The 25,859-nt window shown below is 41.9% G+C and overlaps 1 protein-coding gene across 4 annotated transcripts in view; it reads left to right on the top strand.

The window, feature by feature from the left end:
- Positions 1–25,859, top strand: part of LOC140186507 (clathrin heavy chain 1-like) — a 132,953-nt gene that overhangs the window by 41,694 nt on the left and 65,400 nt on the right. For all 4 annotated transcript variants that reach the window (XM_072240884.1, XM_072240881.1, XM_072240882.1 and 1 more), the window contains exons 7-14: positions 625–822; positions 2,899–3,099; positions 5,406–5,558; positions 6,287–6,409; positions 9,533–9,670; positions 14,743–14,907; positions 17,619–17,799; positions 24,213–24,376. In XM_072240884.1, coding sequence (XP_072096985.1) covers positions 625–822; positions 2,899–3,099; positions 5,406–5,558; positions 6,287–6,409; positions 9,533–9,670; positions 14,743–14,907; positions 17,619–17,799; positions 24,213–24,376 — 1,323 coding nt within the window. The remainder of the gene's footprint in view (positions 1–624; positions 823–2,898; positions 3,100–5,405; positions 5,559–6,286; positions 6,410–9,532; positions 9,671–14,742; positions 14,908–17,618; positions 17,800–24,212; positions 24,377–25,859) is intronic.

Raw genomic sequence — 25,859 nt, 5'->3', positions numbered from 1 at the left:
CGGTTGGTAGGTTACTTGGTCAATGTTGGTCATTGTAAATTGTCCTGTAACTAGGCTGAGATTAAATCGGGAGTTACTGGGCGGTGCAGCTTGAAGGGCCAGAAGGGCCCATTCCATAGTGTATCTCAACAAAATCAGTCACTCCCGGCCGATGAAGCACATCAGCTGTGATTGGCAGCTCACCTAGGAGAAGGAAAACTCTGATCGCAAACTTCCGCTGCCTTGCAGCTATACCCACTCATGGGAAATGCTTTGGAATAAACCCCAAAGAAAAATCCAGAGCTGGAGCCCCTAACGTTGAGTTCAATGCTAAATGGCAATTCCTGCGACACTGCTGGTGCCTAACTATATCAGTCTCTGCCACCCCTCTGGATTCACCAGCTGCGTGCAGTAGGGGAGCCTTGCTGTCCATATTGTACGCCCAGGCTTGCGTATCAAGACTGCCAAGATGTAACATCCATGGTCATCTCCGAGCCACAGAGGTTTCATCATCATCACAGGGTCAGTTGCAGAACCTGTATAAAAGCATTTCAGCTGTCAGAGATTTCTTTAAATGCTGGTAATTGTCAACTGTGTTGATATTGTTGGACTCATTGGCTTAATTCTGCAATTTTCTGCTTGCAGGTTCTTTCTGTGTGTGTGGAGGAAGAAAACATTGTTAATTATACCACGAATGTGCTCCAAAACCCTGACCTAGCTCTGCGTATGGCTGTGAGAAGCAATCTCGCCGGTGCAGAGGAGCTCTTTGCTCGGAAGTTTAATAACTTGTTTGCACAAGGGAATTATGCTGAAGCTGCTAAAGTGGCTGCGTCTGCACCAAAGGTGTGTACCAATTCTGTGCCAGTTCCTGAAGCAAGCTCAGTATTTGTGGAGGTGGACTTGTTATTTATGCTCCTTTTGATCCATAAGTATTAGGGAACAATGATAATGTTCAAAGACTGTCATTTGGAGGAACTCAATGAGAGAAATTGATAGTCAATGTTTCAGTTTGATGATATTTCACCTGGCACTGGAAGAAAGGGGGATATTCAAAATTCATTTATTGTCAAAGAATGTATACATTTGGGGGCCACTTCGTCAAGCACCTCCATACCATCCACCACATCTGATGGCCAAATGTTTTAATTCCCATTCCTGTTGATCCATGCCCTCCTCTTGTGCCGAGGCGAGGCCTCACTCGGGGTGGAGGAGCAACACATTTTATTCCATCTGGGTATCCTCCAATATGATGGCATGAATATCGATTTTTCTGGCCTCCTGCTCCCCCAGTTCACGGACTCCAACAGAACTTCGACCACTTAAAAAGAAAAGACGCTCCTCCTCTTTTATAACTGTTCTTAACTGAATTACAATTGTTACTGTAACAAAACTGTCAGACTGATGAGCTTGCCATCTACCTTGCATAAATTATTACAATTCAGTCCAGTTCTGTAGTTCTGTGTAAACCCATCTGCATCCTAAACTAATCTTTCTGCTGACCTAACTTCTGCTTTCACCAATCCCCATTTTCCTGCAGCTCAAGCTTTAGGTCTTAGGATTCAAATCTCTTTTTTAATCCTTTCATCACTTCCAATACTGTCTCACCAAACTGCGTAAAACTTTCTGTAAATTCCTTCCCAGCACTTCAGTTTTGTCCCTGACTTAACCACTTTAGTGACTGATGTTTTGGCTCATCTTTAATTTATTCAGATTGATTTATTCAACTCATTATAAATACAATGTGAGCTTAAATTGGTCAAAGAAACATTATTATCAAAGTGCATATACACAACTCTGAGATTCATTTTCTGGCTGGCATTCACAGTAAATACAAATAGACACATCGAATCAATGAAAAGCTGCTCACAAAGACAGACAAGTAACCAGTGTGCAAAGGATGACAAATTGTACAAGTACAAATAGAAAAACAGAATCAGGTTTATCACTGACATATGTTGTGAAATTTGTTGTTTTGTGGCAGCAGTACATATATACTTTAATTTAGTTTTTATTAAATTGTTAAATAAGTAGTGCCAGTGCAAAAAAAGTAGTGAGGTAGTGTTCATGGGTTCACTATCCAGTTAGAAATCGGATGGCAGAGGGGAAGAAACTGATTCATTGTGTGCTTGCCAGTTACTGTACTTCCTTCCTAACCGTAACAACGAGAAGAGGGCATGTTCTGTGTGGTGGGGCTCCTTAATGACAGACACCACCTTCCTGAGGCACCGCTCCTTGAAGATATCCTGGATGCTGGGAAAACTAGTGCCCATGATAGAGCTGACTGAGTTTACAACTTTCTGTAGCTTATTTGGATCCTGTGCAGTAGTGCCCCCGACTTCCCCTCCCCATACCAGACGGTGATGCAGCCAGTTAGGATGTTCTCTGTGGTACATCTGTAGAAATTTGTGAGTGTCTTTGGTGACATAACAAATCTCCTCAAACTCCAAATGAAATATAGCCACTGTCATGCTGCCTTTGTAGCTACATGGATATATTGACATCCAGGAATAATAATGATAAATAAATGATATTGTGACCATGAGTCCATGGATTGTGAAATCAATTCAGTGTTAGGGTGAGTGAAGTTATCCATGGTTCAGGAGCCGTGGGGGTTGGGGGGGGGGGGTTAACAGCTGACCCTGAACCTGGTGTGGGACCTAAGATTCCTGTACCTCCTTTCTGATGGCAGAAGTGAGAAGAGAGCATGTCAGTTCCTTTTCCATTGCTATAAACTTATAGTGACAATTCTGCTCCTCAAAATCTGTTATTCTATCGCACAAGTGTGACAGCTGATTTATTTGTGAATAATTGTTTAGTAGTTCTACTTTAAAATGGCTTGTAATAAACTGACATTAACTATGTTTTTAAAAAATGATAATGCCTGCTGCTATACTACAGTAGCAACTTGTATTCCATTAGGGTATCCTGCGGACTCCAGACACTATTCGGAAGTTCCAGACTGTCCCAGCCCAGCCAGGACAAGCTTCCCCTCTCCTCCAGTATTTTGGAATCCTTCTTGATCAGGGACAGTTAAACAAATACGAATCACTGGAGCTTTGCCGACCTGTCTTGCAGCAAGGGCGCAAGCAACTGCTTGAGAAGTGGCTAAAGGAAGACAAGGTAATCGGTCTAATCTGGGCCTTGAGCTAAGGCAGGGCATTCTGATTTTCAGTCTATCGCGGTATATTTCACTAAACAGCAGAGATTTTGCTTTCTGAATACTTTTGGCTGTATTTTCCAGATTTTGGGCTGTTAATCACCATGAAATTTCCCTATCACGCACCTTTTATTTTGAAAGTGCCTATATTTGTTATTTCAATTCATGATTTGAGTCAATTAAAATGTTGCCCACAATGTAAGCTGGAAGGTCTTCTACCTTGTGTGGGCATGCTTGGGAGGATGCTGCATGGCAGAACAAGTTTTAGAAAGGCTGCTACTAGTAATTCGGCTCAGACATACCAAGTATCTTTGTTTCATTTGCGTGCTAAACAACCTCATTACGTTAGAAACGATTGGCCACACCATAAGCAGTTGGTCCCAGGGCAGAAAAGTGTGGCATGTAATCCATTTGTGGACCCAACAAAGATATCTTTGCTTCCTCTTCATATAAAACCTGAAGCTTACAAAAAACACTTTCAAAAACATTTGTTGTGCAGTGTTATCAGTGTCATTGTGACTTTAATAGCAGCTAATGTAATGCACATGGCCAAGTGGTTAAGGTGCTCGTCTAGTGATCTGAAGGTCGCTAGTTGGAGCGACAACTGTGGCAGCGTGTTTGTGTCCTTGAGCAAGGCACTTAACCACACATTGCTCTAGTGTCTGTGCGAGGAGTGGCGCCCCACACAGACTTGCAATCTGCGCCTTGTAAGGCATGAAAATGCCCGACGCAGTCCTCTCATGGTCTGAGTCGACATTCTCTCTCTCTAGTGTAATGCTGTCACAGTGCCAACGCCCTGGAATTCAGTTCTGCTGCTGTCTGTAAGGAGTTTGTATGTCCCCTCCATAACCACATGGGTTTCCTGTGGCAGCTGCAGTTTCCTCCAACATACCATAGATGTACGGGTTAGTAGATTAATTATTTATATTGGTGCAGCTCACTGGGCCAGAAGGGCCTGTTACCGTGCTAATTACTTGTGTAAAGCAAAAAAGGATGTGCTGACATTGGAGAGAGCTCAAAAGATGTTCATGGAAATGATTCCAGGATTCAAAGGTTTGTCACATGAGGAGTGTTTGATGGCTCTGGGCCTGTACTTACCTGAATTCAGGAGAACGATGAGGTCCTCATTGAAACCTATCAAATGTTGAAAGGCATCGCTAGAGTGGATGTGGAGAGGATTTTTCCAATGGTGGGAAAATCTTAAGACCAGGGGACACAGCCTCAAAATAAAAGGGCATCCTTTTAGAACAGAGGTGAGGAGGAATCTCCTTAGCCGGAGATTGGTGAATCTGGAATTCACTGCCACAGGCAGCTATGAAGGCCAAGTCATGGGATATATTTCAGGCAAATGTTGATAGATTCTTGGTTAATCAGGGCATGAAGGGATACAGGGAGAAGGCAGGAGATTGGGACTGAGGGAAAATATATCAGCCATGATGAAATGGTGGAGCAAATTCAATGGCCAATTCTGTCCCTGTGTCTTGTGGTCTCAGACTCTTAACAGTGTTGATGTGCAGAGGGTTCTTGCGGGCCAAGTGCTCCCTGCAAGTGGCTACAGAGGTTGATAAGGTGGTTAAGAAGGCATGTGGTATGCTTGTCTTTATTAGTTGAGGCATTGAGTTCAAAAGTCAGGAAGTTATGTTGCAACTTGATAAAACCCTGGAGTAATGTGTACAATTCTGGTCACCTTACTATAGGAAGGATGTCAAGGCTTTGGAGGTTTAGCAAGATGCTGCCTGGATTATAGGGCATGTGCTGTCATGAGAAGTTGGATAAACTTGGGTGTTTTCTCTGGAGTGGCAGAGGCTGGCAGGAGATCTGATAGAGGTTTATAAGATTATGAGAGGGATAGGTAGAGTGGACAGACAATATCTTTTTCCCCAAGGTGAAAAGGCTAGTAGCAAAGGGCATGCATTAAAGGTGAGAGCAGATAATTTCAAAGGAGATATGAGGGGCAAGTTGTTTTTTAAGAGTGGTGGGTGCCTTGAATGTGCTGCCTGGGGTAGTGATAGAGGCAGATGCATTAGGGACTTCAAAGGAACGTTTAGATAGGCACATGGATATGAGAAAAGTAGAAGGCTATGGACACTGGCAGAAGAGATTAGTTTAGTTGTATACTAATTTGAATACTAATGTATTTGTTTCGGCACAACATTCTGGGTCAAAGGGCCTGTTCCTTACTTTACTGTTCCATGTCCAGTGCTTCACATGTTAAAAGAAATGCTGCTGCTAAAATGTTGAACATTCTTGTTGCATTTTAACTCTTTAGCTTGAGTGTTCAGAGGAGCTTGGGGACTTGGTGAAGACAGCAGATCCCACACTTGCTTTAAGCGTCTATCTGCGAGCCAGTGTGCCAAATAAAGTCATCCAATGTTTTGCGGAGACTGGACAATTTCAGAAAATTGTACTTTATGCAAAAAAGGTAATTTTTCTAGAATTTTCCTTTGCTTTAGAAATTTTGTCAGTTTGAGTTTTGAGCATAATAAAACTTCCCACAAATGTTTTGGCATCAGCTTCTGTTTAAGAACTACAGGGATTTTGTATAGAACTTTAGAATAACGCATACACAGACAATGTTGGAGGAATACAGTAGGTCAGGTAACATCTCGGTAGAGGAACTATCAATGTTTTGGGCTAGGGCCCTTCCTGGTGAAGGGACTCAGCCCAAAATATTGACTCTTTATTCCTCTCCCTAGATCATACCTGACCTGCTCTGTTCCTCCAGCATTTTGAGTGCGAATTCGGATTTCCAGCCTCTGCGTCTTATGTATAGAACTTTTTTTTTCTCTTGGTTCCTTTTGGTTTAGATCAGGGGTTCCCAACCTTTTTTTTCCTACCAATAACTGAGGGGTCTGGGTACCCCTGGTTAAGAGGGATATGGGACTAGCTTGGGTAGACAACTTTAGTTGGCATCAAAGAGCTGGACCAAAGGGTCTGTTTCTGTGCTTGTAACTCTGACAATATTTATGATCTATTTTTGTAAACTTCATGGATTATACCAGTACATGACAGATGACCACAAGAAAAAAATTAACCCTAAATTTTTGATCTCCTCTTGTGGGTGGGAAAGCAGTTTCCAAATAGTAAGAATTACTTGGTCATGAAACAGATTTGCACGAGTCCTATTGCCTTGTACCAATTTATTAACAGGTTGGTTACACTCCAGACTGGGTCTTCCTGCTGAGAAATGTAATGCGGGTGAGCCCAGATCAGGGACTTCAGTTTGCACAGATGCTTGTCCAGGATGAAGAACCTTTGGCTAATATCAATCAGGTAAGTCTACAATTCCATTCTCATATCAAAACATTATCTGTTAGTGTGCCTCCTGAGGATATTTATTAAGGAGTCATATTGAGAAGACATCTAAGAGACTCTTCAATCAGTACATGGATGATAGAAAAATGGAATGCTACATAGGAGGGAAGGGAAATTGATCTTGCTGTTTATTTTATATTTGTATTGACGCATGCTACTGAGTTCCAGAATAACTGGTAGATGGGAGCTGAGAGAGGAATACCTCAGGGACAATGTACCTTTTTTGAATTTACAGCTAAAATATGCCCATGTTGGACATATTCTGGAGTTATGGTATATAGCAAATATTAATTTCAACAGCAACCAGTCTTCAAACCCAAACGTGGTTTGTAGATTAAGTTTAAAATGCAGCCCAGAACAATGGTGTTCTTGGAGCTGCAGATGGGTTGATTGCAAACAAAGAAATACTCCATTTGATCTGTGATGTCTGCATATGCATGAATACAACCCTGTGTAAGTGAAGATTGTCATTCATTTTGGGTGTCTGGAGTATTGGTGTAAAGATCTAGCTGTTTGAAAATTATTGTAATTTGAAGGAAGCATTGTAGATACATTGTAACTATAGAATTGTCCTGCTGTTACCTAGCATCTCTGGCATGTAAAAATGTTACGTAACAATGGGTCAGACAGGTCTTTTCTTCCAAGCATTTCTCCCATATGCTTCTTGCTTGTTTGGCCGAATGAAGACTTCTTTATCCACCAGCTTCAGTGTCTCTCCGATGACTACATTCACAGTCACAATAATGTACCCATAACCTCTTCACTTCATTGCTAAAGGTTTAAATTTAAATTTGTGATTTCTCTAGATATCTTGGATATTTCTCTAAGCTTGAGCAAAGCTTTGGAAGGTCCCTTTGCAAATCTGTCACTTTGCGTTCCAGTGGCCTTTTCATCAGGTTAATTGCTGGTCATATTATAGTGAAGTCAGGTTTGTAATAGAGATATTTTGCACTCTTGTGGTACTTGCCTTGTAGGAATTTAGTGTACAGGTGAAATGCCTAATAAACAGTGAGCAACTTAAATGAGGTCATGTTTACCATACTCTTCTATATTGTCCTAGGGAATGTATTTCTTGCCTTTATAGAGAGATCAGGAAGGCAATGGTTAAGCCCAAGGTGTTAGACTTAAAAAAAAAAAACACAAACTCTGAACACACATATAGATGCAAAATAGTTTGTCTAATATCTTTTAGAAAGAACTAAAGTAGGAGTAGGAAACAGCACCTAATGTATAATTACCGAGCTTTTAAATTCGATCCACTCCATGCTTGTAAATCTAGTGTCCATAAAACTATCAATCTTACACAGACTGGCCACTTGTGTAGGTACAGGAGTGCACCTAATGAAGTGGCCACAGGAGTAGAACCTGCTGCTGTAGCCCATCCACTTCAGGTTCGATGTGTTGTGCATTTAGAGACGCTCTTCTGCACACCACTGTTATGACACATGGTTGATTGAGTTACTGTTACCTTCCTGTCAGTTTGAGCCAGTATGGCCATTCTCCTCTGATCTCCCTCATTAAAAAGACGCTTTCGCCCACAGAACTGCTGCTCACTGTTTTTTGTTTTTCACACCATTCTCTGTAAACTCTAGACTCAGTTTAGAGGGCATTCAGTTGACAGTCTAGAGTGTTGTATGTGAAAATCCCAGGAGGTGGTCAATTTCTGAGTTACTCAAACCACCCTTTCTGGCACCAGCAATTATTTCATGGTCAAAATCACTTCAGTCACATTTCTTCCCCATTCTGATGGATCTCTTCAGAATATCTTGATTGTGCTTTAATCCATTGAGTAGCAACCACATGATTGGTTGATTAGATATTTACATTAACAAGCAGGTGTACCTCATTAAGTGACCACTGAGTGCATTTTGTACTTGAGCTGAATGTCCTCTACATTCAAAGGTAGGGAATTCTAAACAAAATCCTGAGTGAAGAGTGAAGAAATTTCTCGAGTTATATATGGCCAGTGGCTTTCTTAATATGGATCTGCTGTGTCTGCCAAATGATATCCTTGAGGTCAGTCTAGATGTTCATGGTCATTCAGATTTTTAATTTATAGAGGGTATTAATGTAGCCAAATTGATTTTTTATTTTGCAGGCACCTGTTATTAGTTGAAGTAATTAATTTCAGCTGATTTGGGGAGAAAAATGAGGACCTTTTAGTTCCTAAGTGCTTGCCTTGGTTATAATCAACACTTGTCAGGCTCAAAATCCAATCAGGAGTAGTTTAGTTTGGGTTTGTTTGTGAGTGTTGGGTGTATATATACTCAGTGGCTACTTTATTAGGTATCTCCTAATAAAGGTGGCCACTGAGTGTATGGTTGTGGTCTTCTGCTGCTGTAGTGCATCCACTTCAGGTTCGATACGTTGTGCATTCAGAGATGCTCTTCTACACACCACTGTTGTAACACATGGCTATTTGAATTGCTGTCACCTCCTGTCAGTTTGAACCAGTTTAGGCATTCTCCTCTAAACTCTCTCATTACTAAGGCATTTTTGCCCACAGATCTGCTACTCATTGGATGTTGTTATTTTTTTGGAACATTCTCTGTAAACAGGTTGGTTTGAGTATCTCAGAAAATATGATCTCCTAGGACTCTGGGACTCTGATGCACTACACTCTGTAGTAGCAGTTCCCATTTTTTATGCCGGGGAGCCATACCAATAACCAAGAGGTCCGTGAAATCTCTGTAGTTGGGAACCACTGCCCTAGAGACTGTGTGAAAATCCCAGGAGATCAGTGGTGTCTGTTATACTCAAACCACCCTGTCTGACACCAACAATCATTTCATGCTGAAAGTCACTTGGATCACATTTCTTCCCCTTGTGTGCTTTTATGGATTGAGTTGCTGTCATGTGATTGGCTAATTAGATACTTGCATTAATAAGCAGGTGTAGACTCGACAGGCCGAATGGCCTAATTCTGCTCCCTTTGTATCCTATTAGGGGTGTAGTGTGCAGTGAAGAAGACTGTCAGAGCTTGCAGCAGGATCTGGACCACAATGTATAATATGTATACAGTACAATATTTATATAAGTGAATATTTTCAGCTCTGAAGGTTATTGTTTGGTCCCTTGCAGATTGTGGATGTTTTTATGGAGAATAACCTGATCCAACAGTGTACTTCATTCCTTTTGGATGCTCTGAAGAACAATAGACCACCTGAAGGTCACTTGCAGACTCGCCTACTTGAAATGAACCTGATTCATGCACCACAGGTGGGACATGTACCAGCTAATCGATTTCATTGTGCTATTAATGAAATCTTTAGTTTGATTCGTGTGGCATAATTAGTGTAATAATTTTGTTGAGTAGTAAGAACATCAAAGGTTAAGGGGAGAAGGCAGGAAAATAGAGTTGAGAGGGTTAATACATCAGCCATGATGGAATGGTTGAGTAGACTCGAAGGGCCAAATAGCCAAATTCTTCTCCTCCTACATCCCATTCTGCAGATGACACCAAGATTGGTGGTGTGGTGGACAGCAAGGAAGACTATCACAGCTTACAGTGGGAATCTGGGCCAGCTGGAAAAACTGCAGATGGAATTTAATGCAGACAAGTGTGAGGTGTTTTACTTCGGTAGGGCCAACCAGGGTAGTATTACACAGTGAGGAGTATGATAGAACATAGGGATCTGGAATACAGGTCTATAATTCGATGAAATTGGCAGCACAGGTAGCTAAGTTCTTTAAAAAAAAAAGTCTTTTGGCGAATTGGTCTTTATTGAGTACAGGAGATGGGATGTTATGTTGAAGTTGAAAAAGAAGTTGGTGAGGCATAATTTAGAGTATTGTATATAGTCTTGGTCACCTACCTACAGGAAAGATGTAAATAAGGTTAAAAGAGTACAGAGAAAATTTACAAGGGTGTTACCAGGACTGAAGAACCTGAGTTATAAGGACAGATTGAATAGGTTAAAACTTTACTCCTTGGGATGTAAAAGATTGAGGGGAAATTTGATAGAAGTATATAAAATTGAGGGGTATAGATGAGGTAAATGCAAGCAGGCTTTTTCCACTGAGGTTGGGTGGGACTATAACTAGAGGTCATGGGTTTATGGTGAAAGGTGAAAAGTTGAAGGGAAATATGAGGGGCAACTTCACTCGGAGTGGTGAGTGTGTAACAAGCTGCCAGCACAAACGGTGTATGCAAACAAGTACACTAGCACAAATGGTGTATGCAAATCCAATTTCAATGCTTAAGAGAAGTTTGGATAGGTACATGGATGGTAGGGGAATGGAGGGCTATGGTCCATGCACAATTCGATGGATGTAGGCAGTTTAAATGGTTCAGCACAGACTTGATGGGCCAAAGGGCCTGTTTCTGTACTGTACTTTTCTATGGTATGGTCTAATACTGTCTAATGTTTGTCAGTTTTATACCTGTTTAATCGTTGATTATTTCTTAGCCATTGGAAAAAAAATTAAAATAGGTTGCTTTTATAACTTAAGGTTAAAATGGATGGGACATTAATTTCCAAAGGTTCTGGACTTGGCCTTGGTTTAATTCCAAGTTTCTTTGCTGCAATTTTATGCAATTATTGTATTTCCTAAATAAATTACTGCTTTTCCTCCACTTAAAGATAAAGGTAAAAACTTGCAACATTGTTGTGATAGTATTTAAATATGACAGTAAATTATAGAATGTGGATTCAATTATCACAAGCTGTCCCCGCGGTGGTAATGAGCTGTTGCTTTGTACTGCTTTATGGTGTTCTTCTATTACCCATTATGCCACTGGTGTTTAGGGCAGCATTGAAGGTCCTCTGTCTCTGGTGTTTAGGGCAGCATTGAAGGTCCTCTGTCTCTGGTGTTTAGGGCTTCCTTCATCATGTCAGTAACTCCGCAGCTTTCGTTAATGTCAGTCATGCAAGTCCAGGGTGGAGACTCAGGAATAATGTCGGGCTCAGAAGTAAAAGGATTCTTCATTGCTGTTTCCGTAACAGTTTTGTGTTACCTGTCAGGGTTGTTATCCCTGAGCTGAACCTCCAAACCTGGAAGATCAGTGGCCCAATCTTTAGTCTGGCTTAATTATAAAGCCCTGACTCCAGTCAGCATAGCTCTCTGGGTCATTGAGACATGCAAGCCTCCAAACCCAGTGACATGACTGTGGTCCTCTGGGAGGTCCCTTGGTATTAGTGTGGTGGGAATTCTAGAATTTGGGTACAGTGACAATGAAGGGAAAAATGCTTCCAGATGCAAGTGGCGTGCACAATCTAATCTACCAGTAATTGCCAGCTGACTGAGTTAGACTTTATCAGCACTACTCCTGGACTTCTTCCAAACAGTAAACATGCCAGATGTTGTCAGAAGCATTCGAAGCATTAGTTTGTACCTATTGTATATATTGTGGGTATGCCTTATGTTCACACTGAACCACAGTGTGATACGATGTGGATAGTGACAAAAGCATAGAACTTTGCCCGCAATAATACAGATTTAATGGACTTCGATTACTGGAATAGAGTTCAGCAAATCTGCAGATAGGCAGACTAAGCAAATATCACTTGTTGTATCAGGAGATAGAGTTTAATCCTCTTGAGCAAACCTCAACCTTTCAATTTTACCTTGTTCTGTTACTGAGGCTGTAATGTGTGGGCTTCTGGGATTCACCTAAACTGTCAAATCACATGTTTTAGTAGTTAATTTAATTTATTTTAAAAAATACTTTATTGAGATACAGCACTGACCCTTCAAGCCACGCTGCCCAGCAACTCCTGATTTAATGCTAATCTAATCATGGAACGCTTTACATTGACCAATAACCTACCAACTAGACCGTGGGAGGAAACCAGAGCACCCAGATGAAACCCACACATTTCTGGAGAAGAACGCACAAACATTTTTGCATATGCCCTGCTTGCATGCACCTCCTTAACCACCCTATCAACCTGTGTAGCCACTTTCAGTGACCTATGAACTTGGACTCCATATACCCTCTGCACATCAACACTGTTAAGGGTCTTGCCTTACACAAATATCTATTTTCTAAATTTTTATTTAGAGTTGCAGCACAGTAACTGGCCCTTCTGGCCCAACGAGCCTGCATCGCTCAATTACACCCATGTAACCAATTAATCTACTAAATGTTATGTCTTTAGGAGGAAACTGGAGCACCTGGAGGAGCCCCATGCAGTCACGAGTGCAATGTAGAAATTCCTTATAGGCAGCAGTGGGAATTGAACCGGGATCACCTGTACCAAAAAGCATGGTGCTAATCACTATGCTGCTGTGCAGTGCTGATAGAAATGTGTAAGACTATAAGAAGCATGGATACAGCAGGCAGCTGCAATCATTTACCCAGGGTTGAAGTGTCTAATACTAGGGGGCACACATTTAAGATGAGAGAGAGAAAATGCAAAGGAAATTTTCTTTCCTACAATGGCATCTGAGGCTGTAATGTGCGGGCTTCAGGCATTCACCTAAACTGTCAAGTTACATTTTTTTAGTAATTTATTTAATTGTTGCATTCAATATATCATCATCACTTCTGGTTTAGTCTGTGGAATCAACAAGTCTGTGGAAGTCATTGCCACAGCTGGCTGTGGAGGCCAAGCGATTGTAAATATTTAAAATGGGTGTTCCTGAAGAAAGGTCTCAGCCCGAAAAGTTGCTGTCTGACCTGTTGAGTTCCTCTGTTTTGATTGTGTTGTTCTGAAGGTTGATAGTTTCCTGATTAGTCAGGGTGCCAAAAGTTATGGGAAAAGGCAGTAGAATGGGGTTCAGATGGATAATAAACCAGCCATTATCAAGAGGATCACAACCTTGTTGTGGTTTCAAGGCTTGTGTACCTCAATGACTGGGAGAGCTATGTTGGCTTGTGCTTAGGTTCTTGGTAGGGTCAAAGGGTAGAGGCCAGACTGAGAGTGGCTAACTGATCCTGCAGGTTCGGGGGTTCAGCTCAGGGCTAAGAACTGATTGGTCAAACAAAATTGTTATGGAAACAGCAATGAAGAATCCCTCTACATCTGAGTGTGACAGTATTCCTGAATTTCCAGCTGGGACTTGCATGACTCGCGGTAGTGAAAACTGAGAGGAAGCTACTGAACACCACCAGAGATGGAGATCCTTCACTACTGCCGTAAATGACAGCGGCATAACAGACAGGAAGTCAGATGGAGTGGTGGGGCTGACTCAATAGGCTAACTTCTGCCAATGTCTTACAGCTTTAAGCAGCCAACTTTGGGCTGAAGCTTAAGTGTACCAGAACTCTGATGTCTAATCACCATATTTGCCATTGTTATTCACTAGTTTGCATGTTGGCAGTAATTGGAAGCTAAATTTACTAATGTATTTTCAGAAATGAGAAAATATGTAATGCTTGAAATCCAGAGCAAAGTACACAATGCTGGAGGAACTCAACAGGTTGGGCAGGATCTATTGGGGGGGGGGGCAGAATAAACTCCCGATGTTTATTATACACAGTCGATGTTGCATTATAAACAGGAGATTTTGTAAATGCTGGATATCCAGAGTAACTAACACACACACACACACACACACACACACACACACACACACACACACACACACACACAATGCTGGAGGAACTAAGCAGGTTGGGCAGCAAGTTTTGAAAGGAATAAACAGTCGTCGTTTTGATCTGAGACCCTCTTTCAGGACTGGAAGGGAAGGGGAAAGAAGACATTAAAAAGGTGGAAGGGAGGAGGAGGAGGAGGATAGCTAGAAGGTGATAGTTGAAGCCAGGTGAGTAGGAATGGTAAAGGGCTGGAGAGGAAGGAGTCTTGTGAGAGGAGAGTGGACAACAGGAGAAAGGGGAGGAGGAGTGGACCCAGGGGGAGGTGATACACAGGTGAGAAGAGGTAAGAGGCCAGAGTGGAGGAACAGAAGAAGAGGGGAGGTGGGAGGGATTTTTTTTTAAACCATAAGGAGACAATGATACATTGCCATCAGGTCCTTTACCTTTCCTGCCACCTGGCTTCACTTCTCATCTTCTTGCTATCGTCCTAGACACTATTCTGGTGTCTTCCACTTCCTTTCCAGACTTGAAGGGTATCGGCCCAAAATGTCAGCTGTTTATTAATTTCCATAGATGCTGCCTGACCTGCTGAGTTCCTCCAGCATTTTGTGTGTGTTACATCAGTAATTTTTATGCTGATTCAACAGCTTCCTCTAGAGCTAATCCAGATATCATTCTGTATTTGTAACGTATGGTCACTGAAGAATTTTACTTTATCTCTGCAGCTTGTTAATCCAGTCTGCTGCTTAGGTGATCATATTTGTATGTAAGTGTTTAATGTGATTTTAATAATAGGATTGTGTTTTCTCAGGTTGCTGATGCAATTCTCGGAAATCAAATGTTCACCCACTATGATCGGGCCCATATTGCCCAACTGTGTGAGAAGGCGGGCTTGCTGCAGAGAGCCTTGGAGCATTATACAGATCTATATGATATTAAACGAGCCGTTGTCCACACTCATCTGCTAAACCCTGAGGTATGTGTTCAAGTTTATTGTAATTCAACCATACACATATATATAACTAAATGAAATATCATATCTCCAGGGCCAAGGTGCATATAGTCACATACAGCACATAATAGTCATGATCTAAACTTTAAAGTAAATTTTATTATCAAAGTATATGCATGTCATCACATACAACCCTGAGATGCATTTTTTGTGGGCATTCTCAATAAATCTGTAGATTACTAACCATAACTGAATCAATGAAAGATTGCCCAACTAGGGCTTTCAACCAGAGTGCAGAATACAACAAACTGTACAAATACAAAAAGAAAAAATAATATATAAATGAGCAATAAATATTGGGAGCATGAGATGAAGAGATCTTGAAAGTGAGTTTACTGGTTGAGGGAACATTTCCATGATAGGGCAAGTGAATCTCCACCCAGGACTCGCAAGAGAAGTTGAGTGAAATTATGCCCTTTGGTTCAAGAGCCTGATGAGTGAGGGGTAATAACTGTTCTTGAATCTGGTAGTGCAAGTCCTGAGGCTCTTGTACCTTCTACCTGATGGCAGTAGCGAAAAGAGAGCTTGACCTGAGTGGTGGGGATCTCTGATGGATGATACTTTGCTGCAACAGAGATTCATGTAGATGTGCTCAATTGTTGAGAGGGCTTTACCCATGGTGGACTGTGCTGTATCCACTACATTTTGTAGGATTCTCCATTCAAAGGCATTGGTGTTTCCATACCAGGCTGTGATGTAGCCAGTCAATGTACTCTCCACTACATATCTGTAGAAGTTTGTCAAAATTTTAGATGTTGTGCCAAATCTTCGCAAATTCCTGCTGAAGAAGAGGCTCTGCTATGCTTTCTTCATAATTGCACTTGCGTGCTGAGCCCAGGATGGGTTCTCTGAAATAATAACACCTAGGAATTTAAAGTTGCAAGCCCTCTCTATCTCTCATCCTCTGAGTACTGGCTCATTGACCTCTGGTTTCTTCTCCTGAAATTGAGTAAGAGGTTGTTGGTATGACGCACTCAGCCAAACTTTCAATACAGTATGTAGTCACAAAATAATGTTAGCACAAATACAAATCCCTCAGTGGCATGTTCTGTTGATTGATGGTGCATGGGAAGTTATCCTTGAGCCATGTTTCTGTAAGAATAAGAATGCAGCATTTTCTCATCTTGCCCTGGGTCAGTTGCAGATGAAGGTAATAGTTTGTTTCCCAGGGAGTGAACATCAGAGAGCAGTATTAATGGGAGAGCCAACCTGCAAAGGTTAACCTTTTAACCTAGCGTTGATCCCAGTGCACTTGCTGCAGTTCTGTTTGCACTTTCTCCCCGGGTGAGCGTAGCAGGTGACGCCGCAGTATGATGGCCTGTTCTATGCATTCACTTGATAAATCGCAGCTCCTCTGTTGGTCTTGCTAATGAATTAGTAGTGTACAATAGGGTCTTGCAATGATGAGAAAAACATTTGAGACAAGTATTTGGACCTGGAGAGGTCACTGCGATTAAACGCATCTTACCGAAATTGTGCTCAATATTTGTGTTCCATTTCCCAGGAAGATGGTCTTGGCCATGGCTCAGTCCGTTGGACTCTTAATGACAAGTTGCCAGTGGTTCAGCACAAGACATGGGAGTAGAATTAGGTCATTAGGTTCATTGAATCTGTGCTACCATTCCATCATGGCTGATTTATTTTACCCCTCAATCCCATTCCCTTTCTTTCTCCCTGTAACCGTAATAAGTAAACGAGAGGGTCCAAGATTCTTCATCTGAAGGTGGTGGAACAGAAATTCCATAACTTTGAGTACTGAGAAACCAGAAGCTAAATTTTCCAGATGTGTGAATGGCCTCCTTTCAGTGTCATATCCATATTGTTTTTATAGTGAACCTCACAGGAATCCTTAAGTTCAAGTTCAACTGTATTGCCATTTCACCCACCCACATGTATACAGCTAAAATAAACAGTGTTCCTCTGGGACCACAGTACATAAAATAATAACACAAGTTATATTATTAGATTTCTCTAGATGTACGAGTTAACATAAAATACATGGCACCATAGTGGTTGAGACAACACTTTTGAGTACTGGTGGCATGGGTTCAATTCCCTCTGTGTGTAAGGAGTTTGTATGTTCTCCCCTTGACCTTGTAGGTTTCCTCCGGGTCCTTTGGTTTTCTCCCACAGTCTAAAGACATGCTGGTTGGTAGTTCAATTGATCACTGTAAATTGTCCTATGATTAGGCTCGGGTTAAAGCAGGGGGTGCTGGATGATGTGGCTCAAAAGGCCAGAAGGGCCTATTCCACACTTCATAAATAAATAGAAAATAAACATGTATGGCATATAGTTAAATATACAACAGTGTTATAAATGTGTACTAGGTGGTAGCAAGCTGTTCAGAAGTCCCACAGCTGGGGTGGGGGGGGTGGGTGGTGGTTGAGCTGTTACTCTTCCTATCATCTTTGTTCTTGTACTGTGATATCTTCTGCCTGAGGGTAAGAGGTTAAGGAGATTGTGGGATGGATGGGATGTGTCTTTGACAATACTGAGGGCTCAATGAAACCAGTGCTTCTGGTCTGTCCTAGATTGGAGAGGAGACCCCCGGTGATCCCCTCAGCTCACAATCTTTTGCAGCACCTTTCAGTCAGATTCCTTGCCGTTCCCATACCAGATGGTGATACTGCTGATCAGGACGCTCTTGTGGATAAGTGTTTCTTCTTGCTTCTAGTGGCTTGTGAACTACTTTGGTGCACTGTCAGTAGAAGATTCTCTTGAGTGCTTGCGTGCCATGTTGTCGGCAAACATCCGCCAGAATCTACAGCTCTGCGTACAAGTCGCATCGAAGTACCACGAGCAGCTTGGCACACAGTCACTGGTAGAGCTCTTTGAATCCTTTAAAAGTTATGAAGGTAAGAGGCTGTTACACAGCTGAAGTGATTTAATATGGTTTATGTAATGTGTGAGGAAACACTTATTATAAAATGCTCATGACTGCCTCCTTGTTGATTTTGTTTTTTCAGTCTTTGTTCTTTGTGTAATTTTGCAAGGCTTTCTACTGTGTGGACTGGAGCTTTCCAAACTTACTCCTGATGGCTAGTATTCATTCCTGGGCCCAATATGTCGATGCAGCTACAAAGACACAACAGCGGCTATATTTCGTTAGGAGTTTGAGGAGATCTGATAGATACTTTACTGATCCTAAAGGAAAGTACAATATCGCAGTAGCATTACAAATGCAGATACAAATATTAGAAAAGAAGTAAGAAAGAATAAAAAAAAGTTACCTCAAACAGTCTAACAGGAAGGGGTCGTCACTTCCCCAGATATAGGTTGACTCATTATAGAGCCTAATAACCGAGGGCAAGAATGACCTCATTTAGCACTCTTTGGAGCAGCGCGTTTGTCTTAGTCTATTCCTAAAAGTGCTTCTCTGGTTAGCCAAAGTGGTATGCAAAGTGTGAGAAACATTGTCCAGAATTGCCAGGATTTCCCAGAGGGTCCCTTATTCTTTCACAGCCTCCAGTGAGTCCAGTTTGACTCCTAAAGCAGAGCCAGCCTTTCTAATCAGTTTACTGAACCTGTTGGCATCACCCGTGTTGATGCCATTGTCCTAGCACACCACCGCATAGAAGATTGTAATGGTGACAACGGACTGGTTGAACATATGAAGGAGGGACCTGCATACTCAAAGGACCTCAGTCTCCTCAGGAAGTGGAGGCATGTAGAGGAAGTAGCAGTATGTCACCAAAGACACTTTCTATAGGGGTACTGTGGAGAGGATTCTAACTGGCTGCATCACTGTCTGGTATGGAGGGGCACAAGATCGAAATAAGCTGCAGAGAGTTGTAAGTTTTGTCAGCTGGCTTCCCCAGCATCCAGGACATCTTCAAGGAGTGATGCTTCAAAAAGATTGCATCCATCATTAATGACCCCATCACCCAGGTCATGTCTTTTTCTCCATTGCAGCCACCAGGAAGAAGATGCAGAAGCCTAATGGCACACACTCAACGATTTAGGAGCAGCTACTTCCCCTCGTCCATTCAGAAATCGGATGGCAATTGAACCTATAAACACCAACTCACTACTTTTGATATATATACTTATGCTGTTTTTTCCCCCCTATTATCATGTTTTGCATTGCTCTGCTGTCGTAAGGACAACAAATTTCGCAACGTGCCAGTGGTATTAAACCGGATTCTGATTCATTTATACAAAGTGAGAAACACGCTAGCCTTGAAGTTGAATTAGGTTTTATTTTTCAAGCTACATGTAAGTCTGAATCTTCTGTCTTTCAACAAAAACATTAGTGGTCAACACACACACAGTGCTGGGGGAACTCAGCAAGGCAAACAGCAAAATACTTGTAGAGTTCGTGCAGCGCTTTGTGTGTTGCTCCAGATTTCCAGCATTGGCAGAATCTCTTGTGTTCATTCTTTAGTGGTCAACAATTCTGAGAATCTTTCCGCTGCCAGCTCTTTGTGCAAGTCTGGTCTGTTCCAAGTTGTGCTTTTTTATTCTTGGTTTTCATTTGCATCTTAAAATACCTTGATAGCCAGTTCTGTTTGAGAAAGTAGTTTCAATAATTTGATGCATTAAAAAGTTAATGTTTTAATTAAAATGAAAGCATGACCAAGATTCAATCCTTCAGTGCTTTCAGATTTTGCAAGTTCTTTGTCATCATATAGATTTGCCCTGGCGGCCTCATCTACTTGTGTCTCTGGTAATCTTAGAACCTGGCATATATCCCCTCAGCCTCTGCCACTCCGGAGAAAACTCAAGTTGTTCAATCTTATCTATAATGACTTCTAATCCAGGCAGCTTCCTGGTGAATTTCTGCTGCACCCTCTCCACAGCATCGATCTCCTTCCGATAACGGGGCAGCCAGAATTCAGTCCAGTGCTTCAGATGTGGCCTAACCAGGGTTTTATAAAGCTACAGCATAACTTCCTGACTCTTGAACTCATTTGCTGAACTAATAAAGGGAAACAAGCCAGATGTCTTTACCACTCTGTCAACTTGTGTAGCTGCTTTCAGAGAGCTATGGATTTGAACCCCAAGATCCCTCTACCCATCAGCACTGTCAGTGTACTGTTTTGTTATATTTAATCTCCCAAAGTGCAACACTCCACACTTCATCTGCCTTTTCTCCACCCATATGTGAGATGGATCTTCAGTTGCAAGAAAAAGACACAGTCTGCCTAAACTAATAACACACAAATAATTATACTTTTCATGCCTTTATTGAACACATTGTTTAATCATTCACAGTCCAGGCTGGAAAAAGAATGTGGACCATTGTATTTAATGACTGGTAGAACTTCCTTTAGCAGCAATAACCTCCACCAAACTTTTCTTGTAGCTGCTGAACAGACTTGCAGAACAGTGAGGAGGAAGTTTAGATCATTCATCCATACAAAACTTTCAGTTCATCAGTATTTCTGGGATACCTTGCATGCACAGCCTTCTTCAGGTCTTGCCACAGTTTTCAATTGGGTTAAGGTCTAGACTCTGACTTTGCCATTCCAAAGCACAATTTTTCTTCTTTTTACACCATTCTGTTTTTGATTAACTCTTGTCTTTTGGGTCATTGTCTGGTTGCATTAGCCAACCTCTTAAGCTTCAGGTGAAGGACTGCTACCCTGATATTCTCCTGTAAGATGTCTTGATACAATTTTGAATTCATTGTTCCTTCACAATTGCCACTGTCCAGGCCCTGATGCAGCAAAGCAGCCCCAAACCATAATGCAAACAACAGGAATTCTGCAGATGCTGGAAATTCAAGCAACACACATCAAAGTTGCTGGTGAATGCAGCAGGCCAGGCAGCATCTTGAGGAAGAGGTGCAGTCGACGTTTCAGGCCGAGACCCTCCGTCAGGACTGACAAAGGGCCTCGGCCTGAAACGTCGACTGCACCTCTTCCTAGAGATGCTGCCTGGCCTGCTGTGTTCACCAGCAACTTTGATGTGTGTTGCCCAAACCATAATGTTCCTTCCACAACGCTTCACAGGTGGGATGAGGTTTTGGTGTTGGTCTACAGTGCCCTTTTTCCTCCAAACATGGCGTGCAGTTCAACTTTTGTCTCATCTGTCCACAGAACATTGTCCCTAAGGCATTGTAGAATATCCAGATGAAGGGTCTCGGACCGAAATGTCGACTGTACTCTTTTCCAGGGGTCCCTAACCTTTTTTGCACTGCGGACCGGTTTCATATTGACAATATTCTTGCGGACGGGCCGACCGGGGTGTGGGGGGCAGGAGTGGTTGCCAACGGACAAGAGTAGTAGTCAAATACGTTGCGTTTACCCTGAAAGACTACAATGACCATGAAGCCTTGCGCGGGCACCAGTGCGCATGCGTGACTTGCACGTACCGATTTTTTTTTTTGTTTTACAAATCGTTTTTGGCGATTCTGTTCACGCGGGGTCGGGTAGTTAATCACAACCGGAATATCGGTGATAAGTGGCTAATACACTCAATTTTGTTTCTAAAAGGGGTTATCTAATGAATTTAATATTAAACACACAGAGCATATTTTCCTCGCATGAATATAGTGATAAGTCGGTTATCGGGGAGGACAGGAGAGCTTGAAATGAGTGTTGAACGAACTTCCAGTAGAAGTGGCAGAAGCAGGTTCGATATTATCACTTAAAGTTAAATTGGATAGCTATATGGACAGGAAAGGAATGGAGGGTTATGGGCTGAGTGCAGGTCGGTGGGACGAGGTGAGAGTAGCGTTCGGCACGGACTAGAAGGGCAGAGATTGCCTGTTTCCGTGCTGTAATTGTTATATGGTTATATAAGTAAGTCAATAGCATCATAACATTTTAAGTAACGTTTGGATATTAAACACACAGCACATAGTTTCCCTGTGTGAACATAAACAATCATTGCAACACACCAATATCGCTGAATCAGTGGGAGCCCTGGGCTTGTTTTCCTGCAACAAGACAGTGCCATCGAGGGGTGATGGGAGACAGCGATACTCGAAGTGGGTGCCTTATGTCCAGTCTATTCCGCAATTTAGTTTTTGTTGCATTCATCACAGAGATATGTTGGAAATGGAAGCAACGTTTTTAGTGCTTTCGTGGCTATCTCAGGATATTCACCCTTGACTTTGATCCAGAATGCCGGCAGAGATGTTATGTCAAACATACTTTTCAGCCCGCCGTCATTTGCAAGCTTGAGGAGTTGATCTCCTTTCCTCGCTGACATGGATGACGCGTGGGTAATGACCTTTTGGAAAGCAGTGATTTCCTCTGTAGTGTCCTTCCACGAACACCATTCTTCAGTGTTTTTCTTATAGTGGACATATGAGCAGAGACTTCAGCAAGTTCTAGAGATTTCTGCTGTAGGTCTTTTGCTGTTACCCTTGGGTTATTTTTCACCTCCTTTTGCATTGTACTCTAGGTGTGATCTTTGCAGGATGCCTACTAGGGAGAGCAGTAACAGTATTGTATTTCTTCTGTTTGTAGACAATATCTCTTACTCTGGACTGAAGACGATTCGAGTCTTTAGAAATGCTTATGTAACCTTTTCCAGTTTCATGCATCCCTACAATTCTTCTAAGGTTGTCTGAAAGTTGTTTTGATCGAGGCATGGTGCACAAAGAGATCCTTCTTGAGGAGCAGGCTCTGTCAGTAACTTTATGCTTTTTATAGGGCAGGACACCTCCCTAGCCCACGCTTTCAATCTCATCTCATTGATTGGAACACCTGGCTCCAAATAGCTTTTGTGGAAGGCACATTTTTGAACCCAGACTTGTGATTGTTTAAATGGTATACTTGCTATTGACAAGTAGTGCAATTATCTATATGTTATTAGTTTAGACATATTGTGTTTGTCTACTATTATGGGTTAGATGAAGATCAGACCACACTTTTTTGAGTATTTGATGCAAAAAACCAAGTAATTGCAAAGGGTTCACGAGCTCTTTCTTCCAACTGTATATCCTACTGCAATCTTTTATGCTATCCATAGCAATCTTTGTATCTTCTGGTGCCAACATAGCATGCCTACAACTTACTAGCCCTAACTTGCACTACTTTGAAACGTGGGAGGAAACAGGAGAACCAGGAGGAAGCAAGCTATGCCCAGCTAGTTGGGGAGCAGGGGTGGATAGCAATCTTGAGGTCTTGCCGGAGATATTTGATCAGGTCAAGGTCAGGACTCTGGCTGGGCCACTCACGGACATCAATCTTCTTCATTTGAAGCCACTTCATGGTTGCTTTGGCGGTGTGCTTTAGATCATTCTCCTGCTGAAAGATAAACTTCCTCCCCAGCTTAAGCTTTCTGAGCAAGGCTATCAGGTTTTTATCAAGAACCTCTCTGTATTTAGCAGCATTCATCTTCCCATCAATCCTAACCAGATTTCCATTTGCTGCTGCTGAAAAGCATCCCAATAGCATGATGCTACCTCCATCATACTTTGCAGTAGGGATGGAGTTAGCTGTATTAGATTTATGCCACGTATACCGCTAAGTGTTGAGGGCAAAAAATTCCACTTTAGATTCATCCAACCATAAGACCACCTTCCACATCTTTACAGTATTACTTTGAAAAGTCTTTACGGGCAAGGATATGCTTTTTTTTGTCTAGCCAAGGCTTCTTCCTTGCCAACTTTTGTGCAAGGCCTTGGAAATGTTGAAGCCATGAACGTCATCTGCATTTGCAGCCACTGACTTCTGCAGCTCACTGTTGGCACCACAATAGCCTCTCTTATAATTCTCTGGCAACTAAGTTTAAAGAGACAGCTTGACCTAGGCAGTTTGGTTGTGGTTTCATATTTTTTTTTCCCACTTTTTCACGATGGACTGCACTGAGCCCTGAGGTTTGTTTAGTGCCTTTGAGATGGTCTTGAACTCTTCTTCAGATTTGTGCTCCTCTATTATCATTTCCCTGACTTGCCTTGAATCCTCTTTTGTCTTCATTTTGGTTTGTTCTGTTGAAACTCTACCATACTGTTGAACATTGCAGGGAGAGAGGGTATTTATTCTTATGAATTCATTGAAGGCAGGTGATTGTCCAATTTTCTACGTCAACAAGTTGGGTGAGTGGTAAGGCCACTGAGGAAAGTTGGTGTAGTAATTACAAAGGGGATGAATACTTTCTCAGCCTCACACTTTTGGATTTTAATTTTTAGTAAATTAAGTTTTTACAATCTTTCTTGTTGATTTTACATGATGCCAATGTTTTTTAGATTAGCTCAAAAGATCCTTCTTCAATATATTTTAAATTTATTAAATGAGATAGTAAAAATTTGAAAATAGAGTTAACTTTTCAAGACACTACCCGTCTCTCATACATGTGCTGTCTTCTCGTTTAGGATTATTTTACTTCCTTGGATCCATTGTGAATTTCAGCCAAGAACCAGATGTCCACTTTAAGTACATTCAGGCAGCCTGCAAAACTGGGCAGATCAAGGAAGTTGAACGTATATGTCGCGAGAGCAACTGTTATGATTCAGAACGTGTGAAAAACTTCCTGAAGGTATTTACAAGATTTTATGTCACTTTCTATTTTTTCCATGTAGTCAAAAATCTGAAAAGCGCATTGGTTGTGTTTTTTGCCTTTTTGGGAAAATTTGTTGGCTTTTTGTCAGTTTAAGTAGTTCTACAGTGTGGTCCTGAGGAGTATTGTATATGGTGGTGACATCTTTAGGGGTGACGTGCAGCCTAACTTGTGGAAAATTCCTCCATCTGGTCAATCTGTTCAGTATTCAGTTCATTCATTGTTAGCGTAACCCTGATGTACACTGCTCATATAGGGTTGCTCAGATGCTCATGTCAGGACAGATTGATTTTGCTGAATTTGTAAGCAGTGCATAGTTCATGAAGTAGAAGCTCTTTGGGTGACTGAGCTTAATGGATTTGGAAATTCTTTTAAAAGTGAATGGAATTGTCTGGGTAGCTCACCAATGTGTGCCTGCAACAGGGTGGATTTGAGATGTTTTCAGCATTAACTCTGTTCACTTCGCTGGAAGGTGACCTTGTGACTGCATCACTCTGCAAACAGAAGCGAATAAAACAGCTGTTCTGGGCTTCCTTTCAAGTGCTCATGTGTTGTATTAGTTCTTTGGGTAAATGTTTCAAATTTTAAGTAAATCTCCATTTGGACTAGGCAAAAAAGTGGTTTAGTATTTATTTATTGAGATACAGTGTGGTGTGGGCCCTTCCAGCTGCCCAGCAATCCCTCTTCTCCACCCCACCCCCGGGATTTAATTTAATTCTGGTCTAATCACGGGATAATTTACGATGATCAATTAATCTACCAACAGGTTCATCTTTGGACTGAGAGGAAACCAGAGCACCTGGAGGAAACTCACACGGTCACAGGGAAAACGTGCAAGCTCCTTACAGATAGTGGTGGGAATTGAACCAGGGTTGCCTGTACTGTAAAGTGTTGTGCTAACCTTTATGCTACGGTGCTGCCCTTTAATTAAACTTTTACAAAGTTCAAATTAATTGCCTATAATGCTGCTGGCATTTGGGGCAGCAGTGAATGTCCACCATCTCTGTCTGCCCTTGGCTACATAGAAGGAATCTTCTTTACTGTTTCTAAGTTTTTTGTTAACCAGTCAGTGTCAGCCCTGAGCTTAACCACTGAACCTGGTGGACCACCCTTAGTCTGGCTTCTACCCTGTGACCTGTTTGGCATGGGTGACCCAAGAGCTAAATCACAGCCAGTGTAGCTTTCTGGGTCTTTGAGGTACACAAGCCACCAAACCCTATGGCAAGGTTGTAGCCCTCTTGGAGGACACAGTTCAAAGTAAATTTATTATTTAAGTATATAAACCACATATGTGGATTTCCTCTAGGTGCTCCAGTTTCCTCCAGCAGTCCAAAGGCAAACTGGTTGGGAGGGTTAATTGGTCATTTTAAGTTGTCCCATGATTAGACTAGGATTAAATTGGGTACCTGGGCAGTGTCTGGGTATCTGGGCTCGACTGGCCTATTTTGTTGTGTATCTCAAT

The sequence above is a fragment of the Mobula birostris genome, chromosome 22, assembly GCF_030028105.1.
Source record: "Mobula birostris isolate sMobBir1 chromosome 22, sMobBir1.hap1, whole genome shotgun sequence".
NCBI classification, from domain to species: Eukaryota; Metazoa; Chordata; class Chondrichthyes; order Myliobatiformes; family Myliobatidae; genus Mobula; species Mobula birostris.
Note: the sequence above shows the minus strand (reverse complement) of the source record. Positions and strands in the feature narration are given on the sequence as shown.